Source organism: Procambarus clarkii, chromosome 30 (assembly GCF_040958095.1).
Source record: "Procambarus clarkii isolate CNS0578487 chromosome 30, FALCON_Pclarkii_2.0, whole genome shotgun sequence".
Lineage (NCBI taxonomy): Eukaryota > Metazoa > Arthropoda > Malacostraca > Decapoda > Cambaridae > Procambarus > Procambarus clarkii.
Window position 1 is genome coordinate 18,171,261 of NC_091179.1, and position 12,896 is coordinate 18,184,156.

General features: G+C 45.4%; 1 protein-coding gene and 1 long non-coding RNA gene across 2 annotated transcripts in view; both read right to left on the reverse strand.

Moving 5' to 3' along the window:
• The window catches only part of LOC138369852 (uncharacterized), a 108,348-nt gene that overhangs the window by 76,473 nt on the left and 18,979 nt on the right, over positions 1–12,896 (reverse strand). The window lies entirely within an intron of this gene.
• Positions 2,323–5,163, reverse strand: LOC123765618 (helix-loop-helix protein delilah-like). Its single transcript, XM_045754293.2, has one exon. The coding sequence runs from the start codon at positions 4,263–4,265 to the stop codon at positions 3,411–3,413; it is 855 nt and encodes a 284-aa protein (XP_045610249.1). The 5' UTR covers positions 4,266–5,163; the 3' UTR covers positions 2,323–3,410.

Consider the following 12,896-nt stretch of genomic DNA (forward strand, 5'->3'; position numbering starts at 1 on the left):
CGAACCAAATATAGTTCGAACGGGCTTCGAACCCCCCTCCCCTCCCCCCGTTCGAACCAAATATAGTTCGAACGGGCGGTTCAAACTTTAAAATATCTATATTTGGTTCCAAATATAAAAAAGAACCAAATATAGATATTGAATATATGACACAAATCGGTCAAACGGAAGAGGGTGAATGATAGAAACTGATAAAGAGATAAGAAGTGAGAATGTATGTGAAATATACACAATGTATGTGTGTATGTGGGGGGGGCGGGGTCATGGAAATGAAAGAAAACAGGACAAAGATATTATGCAAGAAATTTACTGTGCAGCGAACTGTGAGGCACAATATACTGTGCTGACATCTACTTCATGAACTGTGAGGCACAATATACTGTGCTGACATCTACTTCATGAACTGTGAGGCACAATATACTGTGCTGACATCTACTTCATGAACTGTGAGGCACAATATACTGTGCTGACATCTACTTCATGAAGCGTGAGGCACAATATACTGTGCTGACATCTACTTCATGAACTGTGAGGCACAATATACTGTGCTGACATCTACTTCATGAACTGTGAGGCACAATATACTGTGCTGACATCTACTTCATGAAGCGTGAGGCACAAACTGATGGACTTCCAGCTGGTGTCAAAGTGTGAGGAACACGTTGGAGAGCAACCAGCTGTTCCTGAAGCACGAGGAACACGTTGGAGAGCAGCCAGCTGTTCCTGAAGCCCGACGAACAAGCTGGAGAGCAACCAGCTGTTCCTGAAGCCCGAGGAACAAGCTAGAGGGCAACCAGCTGTTCCTGAAGCACGAGGAATAAGCTGGAGGGCAACCAGCTGTTCCTGAAGCCCGAGGAACAAGCTGGAGAGCAACCAGCTGTTCCTGAAGCACGAAGAACAAGCTGGAGAGCAACCAGCTGTTCCTGAAGCCCGAGGAACAAGCTAGAGGGCAACCAGCTGTTCCTGAAGCCCGAGGAACAAGCTAGAGGGCAACCAGCTGTTCCTGAAGCACGAGGAATAAGCTGGAGGGCAACCAGCTGTTCCTGAAGCCCGAGGAACAAGCTGGAGAGCAACCAGCTGTTCCTGAAGCACGAGGAACAAGCTGGAGAGCAGCCAGCTGTTCCTGAAGCATGAGGAACAAGTTGGAGAGCAGCCAGCTGTTCCTCAAGCCCGAGGAAGAAGCTGGAGAGCAGCCAGCTGTTCCTGAACCACGAGGAATAAGCTAGAGAGCAACCAGCTGTTCCTCAAGCCCGAGGAACAAGCTAGAGGGCAACCAGCTGTTCCTGAAGCACGAGGAACAAGCTGGAGAACAACCAGCTGTTCCTCAAGCCCAAGGAACAAGCTAGAGAGCAACCAGCTGTTCCTCAAGCCCAAGGAACAAGCTAGAGAGCAACCAGCTGTTCCTCAAGCCCGAGGAACAGCAGCCAACTGCTCCTTAACTTCAACTCTCAAGCGAAAGACCTGTCTGCTAGTATGACTCATTCTCACATGTGTATGTGCACAATCAGTGCAGGTGTGTATACATGTGAACTAATGTGTATTCATGTGTTTGCAATAACGCTTATACATATGTTGTGTGTGTGTGTAACAGGTTACAACAATAGAGACAATTAGGTTCCTTACTTAACATTACTTAAAACAGTTTGAGAAACAATAAAAAATATCTGAGCTTATTAGGAACGAAATTAATAATTATTAAAATTATTACAATAATGATAGTTTAAAAAAAGATTATAATTATTATTACAAAAAATAATTATATGTAATAATTTTATTTAAATAATTCCTTATAAGCAAAATCCTTCCTTCAACCAATAAATTTTCCCTAATTCTATCATCATTTGACGGGAGATTGCGATGCAGGTAAGGAAGTCAGCTCCTGGGTCCCGCCTCCCAACTGTCTCAGTGTATAGGTTCCCGAACCCTGTGTGTTATCATACCTTCATGTGGAATCCAACCATCCCCTTTAATAAAGAAACGTTCCTTGTTAAGGCTACTCATAGCCCAGTTGATAGAGCTTTTGCCAACTCCCAACTTCCCTTCTTCAAGCATCAGTTCATTCCATTAGTTCTTTCTGATTTTCCTCTGTGTGTGTGAGATTATATATATATATATATATATATATATATATATATATATATATATATATATATATATATATATATATATATATATATGTCCATATTTATTGCTCAATCAGGCATGATACTTTTAATTAGACATGTCACTTCCAATTCTCGTTTTATAAGTGAAATGAGGAGGATAGTTGAAAAGCATATAACAGAATAGAACACTTTAATTTTTCACAATAAAACACTTAAGACAACTTAGAATTACGTCAAACAATGGTGTATATAGTTTATACATGCAAGTTCGATTTTAATTACGGTTTATTTGTATATATTATAACCCATAATATGCACAGGGTGAAGTACACTGTTAATCCTGTAATTAGGAAAGTACATTTACGCTACAAGGTCACAAAATATGGCACTGGAGACTAGCATCGCTCATGTATTGTTGTGGATGGGTTCACACGGTGTCAGTGGGGTCTAGCCTGGCCTGTATGGTGTCAGTGGGGCCTAGCCTGGCCTGCATGGTGTCAGTGGGGCCTAGCCTGGCCTGTATGGTGTCAGTGGGGCCTAGCCTGGCCTGCATGGTGTCAGTGGGGCCTAGCCTGGCCTGTATGGTGTCAGTGAGGCCTAGCCTGGCCTGTATGGTGTCAGTGGGGCCTAGCCTGGCCTGTATGGTGTCAGTGGGGCCTAGCCTGGCCTGTATGGTGTCAGTGGGGCCTAGCCTGGCCTGTATGGTGTCAGTGGGGCCTAGCCTGGCCTGTATGGTGTCAGTGGGGCCTAGCCTGGCCTGTATGGTGTCAGTGGGGCCTAGCCTGGCCTGTATGGTGTCAGTGGGGCCTAGCCTGGCCTGTATGGTGTCAGTGGGGTCTAGCCTGGCCTGCATGGTGTCAGTGGGGCCTAGCCTGGCCTGTATGGTGTCAGTGGGGCCTAGCCTGGCCTGCATGGTGTCAGTGGGGCCTAGCCTGGCCTGCATGGTGTCAGTGGGGCCTAGCCTGGCCTGCACGGTGTCAGTAGGCCTAGCCTGGCCTCCACTGAGTCAGTAGGCCTAGCTCCACACCGTCTCATCAACCACCGAGGATCCCACATAAACTGCACAACGTCATGAATAATTAACAGCCATAGTCCACTCACGGCGGTGGGGGTCCGTCAGCACTGCGAGAGTGGACAAGCTCTCTGACTAGAGCAGACGTCCATGCGTGCCGCAGGCATATAGTAATAGTCTGGCATCTCCGCAACAGAAGCACCATCATTTCAGCACGGCAACGTATGAGGTCGTTTCAAGATTAAAACTAATTATATGTATCTTACAGGGATGCTAAGATCAATGTTCTGTCTTTAATTACACAGTTCAGTGGTGAAGACAAGCGTGTCTTTTTCTGCACTGAGGAGGATGTCGAAGGGGTCAGCGACAGTCAGAGTGGGAATATCGTGGAAGACATCGAGGCTGTCCTCCAGCAAGCCAGAGTCATCGGAAAGGAGTTCCTCGAGGTCACTAGTGCTGCTTACTGACCCTCGGAGGGTGGAGGGGGAGCTGGAGACAGACATGGGGTCTGAGAGGGTGTAGTGCCCCACGAACTGAGGCAGCTGAGGTGCTCCCTGCTCGATGAACGAGGTCGTTGAGTGCTCGTACTGGAAGGTCATGGGGCTCTCTGACGAGGACATCGTTTTCTGCAGGACGTGTTGCTGAAGACTGGGAGCGAAGGAGTGCTGAAGGCAGCTATGGAGCGAGTTCTGGATGGAGTTGTGTAAGGAGCTCTCGAAGGAGCTGAAATCTTGGTCGCTGTCATCTTCGAGGACATCGGAGAGCGCCCTGATGTACTCGACGGCCAGCCGCAGGGTCATGATCTTGGTGACGGTGGCGGAGGCGGCGTGCACCTCCACAGTATCCGGCAGCACCTTCCGCAGAGACTCGAAGGCGTTGTTGATCTCTCTCATGCGATGGCGTTCTCGTGCATTGGCGGTCTTTCTTCGGTACTTCGACAGCGGCGCTGGCCTCGATTTGGACTTGGCCGGCCGCTTGGGAACTTCCTGCCGAGTTCTTTCTTGCTGGAGTCGCTTGATGATGGTCCTGGGCCGAAGGGCGTACTTCTCCTCCGCGTGGGTGTTCCCGGTGGCGTTACTGCTGCTGTTGGTGTTGTTGTTAGTGTCGGTGGAGGGGCTGTAGCAGCCCTGGTCCTCAAGCCTCTCCATCTTGCGGGCGACCAGTCACCACCTCGCGGCACCTCGTGGATCACTACCACGAGAGCATCGATGTCTCTCCACTCGGAACGAAGGGGTTTCTCGTGTGAACTCGGCGGTATTTCAAAGATCACAATTATATGTTTTCTTAAGTATTTTAGTTCTGTGACACACACACACACGAGACAACATGCAAGCACTGCTACTCTCGGAATTTATTTGCAGCGTTTTTATACAAAAAGTGTGTTTTCGTAAGTTGTATGAAAGATTTGCAAAATGTTTTCTAATATATCTGTCCCTTTTTTACAGTTCTTGCGTCAACTAGAAGATGCGGACGAGTATGACAGCAGTATTGCCGGAGAAAGTCCGGGTATTCTCACAGTTGTGGATAGTCCTCAGGTAACGCACTCCAAATTAATCACCGCTCTCACTGTGGGGTGAAAATACTCTTCCGATGTTAGATTACAATATCATGTAACCGAAGCACCCGTCCTCAGCGCCGTAAGACAGTGCACACGTCTCCCAGCGTGGAAGGTGAGAGAGTGGAGTACGCCACCTCCGTCCGTGCACCAGGTTAGATGGCTACCACAGAGGTGTGTGTGGAGCAGGAGCGGGCACGTGTGGGCGCGCTGGGTGCACGAGTATCACTGATATCCAGTTCACCTGCTGCCCGACCCGTCCCTTCAGTAAGTGCCCCGAGCTCTGACGTCACTATTGGCACGATAAAACTTTCACGTCTGCTGACTTTTGTAATGTCAAATTTGTCGCCTTCCATGGGACATGAAATATATTAGATAAAACACTCAACTACAAACTACTAAAAAACTAAAATACTGAAATTGTAAGTGGATTAGATACCGAATTCCCTTGAGATTTGTTTTCCTGTAATTATCATACGTGGCAACTCGCAAGGTTGAGGGTATCAGGTGGTGGTGGGAAAGAGCTCAGTGTCGCCTGAGCGGCTGAATGAGGAGGAGGTTGCCGCTCTATTCTCAAGAGTGCCTTTGCCAGAACCCTGCAACTGTACCGTATATCGAAGATTCTGTTATTTTCAACATACACAAAAGGCTTATTCTGATATTACACGAAGTGTCATTGTCTGGGTGTAATGTCGACCATTACAGGGGGACAGACCTTCAATAGTGACATTTGTTTACCATTAACAACAAATACATAAGTGTTTAAAGACAAATTATATTAAAAACAATCACAATTATAAGTTTCCCATAACACAATTTATATCTGATTAAAGGCAAATTCTTGTTACAAAAAACATATATATATATACATAAATTTAATTAGCAAAAATTAAATGTTTTTTTTAATTATTATTGCAACAGACAAGATATATTTACTAATTATCTGTTGACCAGATTGTACCGGTCAACTGTTGACCAAACAGCTGCCAGGGAATCGAAGCCTCTCTCTCTCTTTCTCTCTCTCTCTCTCTCTCTCTCTCTCTCTCTCTCTCTCTCTCTCTCTCTCTCTTTCTCTCTCTCTCTCTCTCTCTCTCTCTCTCTCTCTCTCTCTCTCTTTCTCTCTCTCTCTCTCTCTCTCTCTCTCTCTCTCTCTCTCTCTCTCTCTCTCTCTCTCTCTCTCTCTCTTTCTCTCTCTCTCTCTCTCTCTCTCTCTCTCTCTCTTTCTCTCTCTCTCTCTCTCTCTCTCTCTCTCTCTCTCTCTCTCTCTCTCTCTCTCTCTCTCTCTCTCTCTCTCTCTCTTTCTCTCTCTCTCTCTCTCTCTCTCTCTCTCTCTCTCTCTCTCTCTCTCTCTCTCTCTCTCTCTCTCTCTCTCTCTCTCTCTCTCTCTCTCTCTCTCTCTCTCTCTCTCTCTCTCTCTCTCTCTCTACATTGCCTTGAGCGTTTGTAATCAACTGATGATTCCAGTATGATGGGTGAAGGAGAAAGAAACTAAGAAAAGAAAAAAAATGATTGTGTGTAGTGAGGTAGAGAAGATGGAGAATATTAAGAGGGGTAGAGAAAAAGAGTGAGAAGTGATATTGAGTTAAGAGAGCACAAGTGGCCAGACAAGAAAGATGGTCAGACAGTAAAGATGGATGGACACAAGAGCAATAAACAACAATGTATGAGATAGTGAAGGGAGAAAGAGCATAGCAGCAGGAAGGAAGGAATTATCAAGGAAAAATGCCAAGCCATTACGACTATATAGCACTGGGAAGGGGGTCAGGATAAGGATTTGGGATGGGACGGGGGGAAGGAATGGTGTCCCCACCACTTGGACGGTCGGGGATTGAACGCCAACCTGCATGCAGCGAGACCGTCGCTCTACCGTCCAGCCCAAGTGGTTGGGTGCATAGCAGCAGGAAAGAAGGCACACGTTGAAAACCTCAGTCATACGCCCATTTGTTTTACCAACAAATACACAGATACAAATACGGAATACATTTATACACAAAAACATGCACTATAATTAGGATCAATAATTATCGATAAATATATGGCTTCCAAGCATTGCAAAAGTCATGTTAGACTCACACATGTGACTCCTTATACCAATACGGAAAATAAGACGTAATTATCACTGTACATATTCAGTCTTAGTAATTATATTCCAAAGTCCTGTTGAATCCATAAAGAATATTCTCGTGAACAAATAGGCATCAGAATGTACGAGAAATGTTGACCAGACCACACACAGAAGGTGAAGGAACGACGACATTTCGGTCCGTCCTGGCCCATTCTCAAGTCGATTACTTTGAGTGAGTTCAAAGAATCGACTTGAGAATGGTCCAGGACGGACCGAAACGTCGTCGTCCCTTCACCTTCTAGTGTGTGATCTGGTCAACCTAATTTAGCCACGTTATTGTGACTCATCGCCTGCATACGAGATTAAATAGATATATTTAAAAAAATATGCGAGGTATCATCACAGTTTACAATTCTCAACTACACGATGAAACAGAAGGTATACCAACGTCCATACATTTTCCTTTTTTTTATACAAGTGAGTTCAGGAGTAGACTCTTGTGAGACATATTAACAGGTTCGAAACCTCTTTCCCACAGCTCATATTAAGTCTTATCCTACTAGTTCCCCCTGGAACACGACCCTCCAATTGATTTACAGTCAGGCCCCGAATCACTGCTAAGTTACGTAAAAAAAAACAGTTTACCTTATACAGAGTATACACATCTCGTGACAAAATATATTACAGCAAATACCTCGAGTATATCACTAATACACTCATACAGAGAAAACAAACTTTGTGAGACACATTGTGCCCGAAACACTATGCGTACTAGTGGCTTTAGGTATTGTATGTACTATCTATCTATCTATACATCCAACATTATGTTTGTAACTGCATCTATGTATCTACTTTTACCTGAATAAACATTTGATTTTGATTGACTTGTACCATGAACTGAACTGATAAGCCTGTGGGATCACTTGCTTCAAGTGCGTTGAAATCCCCACCTCTCTAACCTAATGAAAGTCTTTGAAGGCTTTGGTCATTATTAAGTGGTACTCCATCCTCCAACACATTAATTTTTATATAATAATAATAATAATAATAATAATAATAATAATAATAATAATAATAATAATAATAATAATAATAATAATAATTAAATGCAAAAAAATATATATATTTAAAAAACATAGCGCAATATAGATCATTATCCGGGGGAACCGAGGGTGCCGGTCGGCCGAGCGGACAGCACGCTGGGCTTGTGATCCTGTGGTCCTGGGTTCGATCCCAGGCGCCGGCGAGAAACAATGGGCAGAGTTTCTTTCACCCTATGCCCCTGTTACCTAGCAGTAAAATAGGTACCTGGGTGTTAGTCAGCTGTCACGGGCTGCTTCCTGGGGGTGGAGGCCTGGTCGAGGACCGGGCCGCGGGGACACTGAAAAAGCTCCGAAATCATCTCAAGATAACCTCAAGATTATTCACGATAACAAACTTTAATTTCCCAAACATATTTTCCCAAATTACTATCTTAAACCATTCAACAACTTTGGATATACATTTCAATAGCCTTTTTACAACCCATTACTCATTGTAAACTGATTAAAAGGAGTAATATTAATGCTCACAACTCAAAATTTCTATTTCAGTCCTCCTCGATCCTTTTTCCGATGGGTAATGGGATCGCTCTCTAACACTACATGAATAAGCGCGCCTGCGTGGGCCGGGAAGCTTTAGAAACGTATTAGTACAAAAACAAGACACGGGTTCGAGGCTCACTTACACTGCAGGACCTGCTAAATTATCCCCTCCCCCCTCCCTCCCTCCCCCCCCCTCCCTCCCTCCCTCCCCCCCCATGCTTGTATTATAGACCTGTATATTTCACCAAGCTTTATGATGTTGTAAACACATCGACTTTTAATGACGTTATTTTCTCGTTAATTGCTATCATGTTTTGCCATAGGTAAGTTATGGGTGGATAGCCAAGCTTGTAGCACGTTTAGTAATGGGTGGATAGCCAAGCTTGTAGCACGTTTAGTAATGGGTAGATAGCCAAGCTTGTAGCACGTTTAGTAATGGGTGGATAGCCAAGCTTGTAGCACGTTTAGTAATGGGTGGATAGCCAAGCTTGTAGCACGTTTAGTAATGGGTGGATAGCCAAGCTTGTAGCACGTTTAGTAATGGGTGGATAGCCAAGCTTGTAGCACGTTTAGTAATGGGTGGATAGCCAAGCTTGTAGCACGTTTAGTAATGGGTGGATAGCCAAGCTTGTAGCACGTTTAGTAATGGGTGGATAGCCAAGCTTGTAGCACGTTTAGTAATGGGTGGATAGCCAAGCTTGTAGCACGTTTAGTAATGGGTGGATAGCCAAGCTTGTAGCACGTTTAGTAATGGGTGGATAGCCAAGCTTGTAGCACGTTTAGTAATGGGTGGATAGCCAAGCTTGTAGCACGTTTAGTAATGGGTGGATAGCCAAGCTTGTAGCACGTTTAGTAATGGGTGGATAGCCAAGCTTGTAGCACGTTTAGTAATGGGTGGATAGCCAAGCTTGTAGCACGTTTAGTAATGGGTGGATAGCCAAGCTTGTAGCACGTTTAGTAATGGGTGGATAGCCAAGCTTGTAGCACGTTTAGTAATGGGTTGATAGCCAAGCTTGTAGCACGTTTAGTAATGGGTGGATAGCCAAGCTTGTAGCACGTTTAGTAATGGGTGGATAGCCAAGCTTGTAGCACGTTTAGTAATGGGTGGATAGCCAAGCTTGTAGCACGTTTAGTAATGGGTGGATAGCCAAGCTTGTAGCACGTTTAGTAATGGGTGGATAGCCAAGCTTGTAGCACGTTTAGTAATGGGTGGATAGTCAAGCTTGTAGCACGTTTAGTAATGGGTGGATAGCAAGCTTAGCTTGCACGAGATGTGTGGATAATGTTCTATAACCATTCTTGGTACAGATTTTCAGACACAAATTTTGTGTATTTTCAATTATTTCGAAATAAGTTATTTTTTTAATCGCATTAACATACTGTATCCATAAATAACTATGCCTAGTTTTACCTGTGTTAAGTATCGAGGACTAACCGGCATGCCAAGGTTAACTTAGGTTGCTAAGTTAGTCTTGGTTCAAATTAAACAATAACTCCGTCTTTCATTAAATAAGATATATCTGTCGATCAAAAATGCTAAAACATTCGAAAAATTTAGTTTTAAACTAATAAGATTTGTATAGTGAGCAACAATATTGAAAAACTAAGACTTTATATCAACTTAAAATGAGATGTTCAGTTGCAGTCTGAGCTACAAGCCAGCCACAAGCCAGCCACAAGCCAGCCACAAGCCAGCCACAAGCCAGCCACGAGCCAGCCCCAACCCAGCCACGACCCAGCCACAAGCCAGCCACAAGCCAGCCACAAGCCAGCCCCAAGCCAGCCACAATCCAGCCATAAGCCAACCACGAGCCAGCCACGAGCCAGCCCCAACCCAGCCACGACCCAGCCACAAGCCAGCCACAAGCCAGCCACGAGCCAGCCCCAACCCAGCCACGACCCAGCCCCAACCCAGCCACGACCCAGCCACAAGCCAGCCACAAGCCAGCCACAAGCCAGCCACAAGCCAGCCACAAGCCAGGTGTTTGGCGGCCGAAGAAAACATCAGACACACCTCGCCTAATGATAGAGACTTGCAGGTGATAAATCTCTCTCTCTCTCTCAGGGACTCATTATACAGGCATAAAGCACACCATATCCAGGAAACCCACTCCCCAAAAAATGGACATTTTTAATTTAGAGGAAAGAACACAATATATACTCTCACTCTCTCTCTCTCTCTCTCTCTCTCTACAACATATACAATAGTCCTCCAAGTGAGAAGAACGTCAGCAAATCTAAAAATTTAGGGCTAACTCAACTTGCGTTTAAAAAAATTGTTCAAAACTATATCTTCTCTTCTCTGGCTTCGGTGTTTTGCGTACATATGCGTAGAGCTCACGGAGAGACTCTCCAAGGACACGCCACGGCTCTTGCCGGGGATTTGGTTAAGAGGAAGAGCACTTAGTACTTCTGGTGCCGGAAAAGGAGTGCTTTAAGAAAGAGAAATATCTTCGAGGAGGAAAATGCAGCGTGAGATTTGAATGCACAAGCATCTGTCTTTGAGAAGTCTGGGGTGAGTGTCTGATATTTTATAATACTGTAATAGTTTTAATGTAACTGTCCCATTCACTTCGACTGACTGGTATAGCGGGGCATTTAAGCGAGCTAATTAGCACTGAAACAATGATGGCTACTGTGACACAGTAAGTATCATAGTCAATTAAGTCAATATTTCTGAACTCTGGTTAACTGTGTGATAGCTTTTGAAATAGCATACTGAATGACACTTTCTCTTGTCCGAGTATATATTGCTATAAGTGCCGCGATAATCTCCCACAAACATTAGACACAAGTACTGGTAAGTACTCAACAGCAGAAGTACTCAAACTGGTACTTTCTATTACCAGAGAGTAACACCGTTCCTGTGCCAGGTAAGTCCACAACGGGCTCACCATAGCCCGTGCTACTTGCCCCGCTCCTGTGCCAGGTAAGTCCACAACGGGCTCATCATAGCCCGTGCTACTTACCCCGCTCCTGTGCCAGGTAAGTCCACAACGGGCTCATCATAGCCCGTGCTACTTGCCCCGCTCCTGTGCCAGGTAAGTTACGGGCTCACCATAGCCCGTGCTGAATCTATAACAACAACATATTACCAGAGCCACAGGAAGTAAGGCAATGGTGGGCCAGAAAGTGACCAAATTTATTCAGCACTCATTCTCCAATCAGGCTGTTTTTCGCGACCTTATCCATGGGATACATCCTTCAGGCGGGTATCCTACGGTACCACAGAGCAAGTCCTGCCAGCAGGTGTTCAACTTATATAACTATTGTGGTCCGCATTGTGCATACGGAGTGTTCTCATTCCTTGTTAAGGCTACTGCACAGTCCATCATGTGTTAGAGTTGTGCTCAGTGTTCTTGGTTCGAAACTTATATTTTGTGCACAGTACCCTGTGGACTTCCTGTGCACAGTACCCTGTGGACTCCCTGTACACAGTACCCTTGTGGACTCCCTGTACACAGTACCTTGTGGACTCCCTGTACACAGTACCTAGTGTACTCCCTGTACACAGTACCTAGTGTACTCCCTGTACACAGTACCTAGTGTACTCCCTGTACACAGTACCTTGTGTACTCAAGATACAGTGTACCTGTTACTCAAGCCACTTAATTCCGCTGTACCTGTGACCACGCTGTACCCCTCCACATGTAGTACCTTTAACATACCTGTACTTGCATTTAGTGTAGCTTGTGAACCCTTCCTCTTCTGACTAAAGGATAGGAGACAGACTAAGTATGGTCCATCCCTACTGACTAAGTCTTGTGGTCCTAAGGTTACATTGTAGACGCAAAATACACATGTTAGATTTGCTTTTACGGAACCAGTTGATCCGAAGGCAGCATTTACAGCCCCAGTACCCCCGTACCGTTCAATATCGTGGAAGGGGGATACATTTATCGTGCCCAGAATGAGCCTAAATGCTCTACTTATCACTCATTAATTCTTGTTGCATCTGCAGCTTGCGTATTGCATTGGCTATATATTCTCTACCGGGGCTGTACTTAATCCACTTACATCCCTCTTAGCCTGTTGTATTGTGCCTAGACCCCTGCACAGCCTATTGTAGTGTGCCTAGACCCTGCACAGCTTATTGTATTGTGCCTAGACCCCTGCACAGCCTATTGTAGTGTGCCTAGACCCTGCACAGCTTATTGTATTGTGCCTAGACCCCTGCACAGTCTATTGTAGTGAGCCTAGACCCTGCACAGCCTATTGTAGTGTGCCTACACCCTGCACAGCCTATTGTAGTGTGCCTACAACCTGCACAGCCTATTGTAGTGTGCCTAGACCTTGCACAGCCTATTGTAGTGTGCCTACACCCTGCACAGCCTATTGTAGTGTGCCTACAACCTGCACAGCCTATTCTAGTGTGCCTAGACCTTGCACAGCCTATTGTAGTGTGCCTACACCCTGCACAGCCTATTGTAGTGTGCCTACAACCTGCACAGCCTATTGTAGTGTGCCTAGACCTTGCACAGCCTATTGTAGTGTGCCTAGACCCTGCACAGCCTATTGTAGTGTGCCTAGACCCTGCACAGCCTATTGTAGTGTGCCTACACCCTGCACAGCCTAT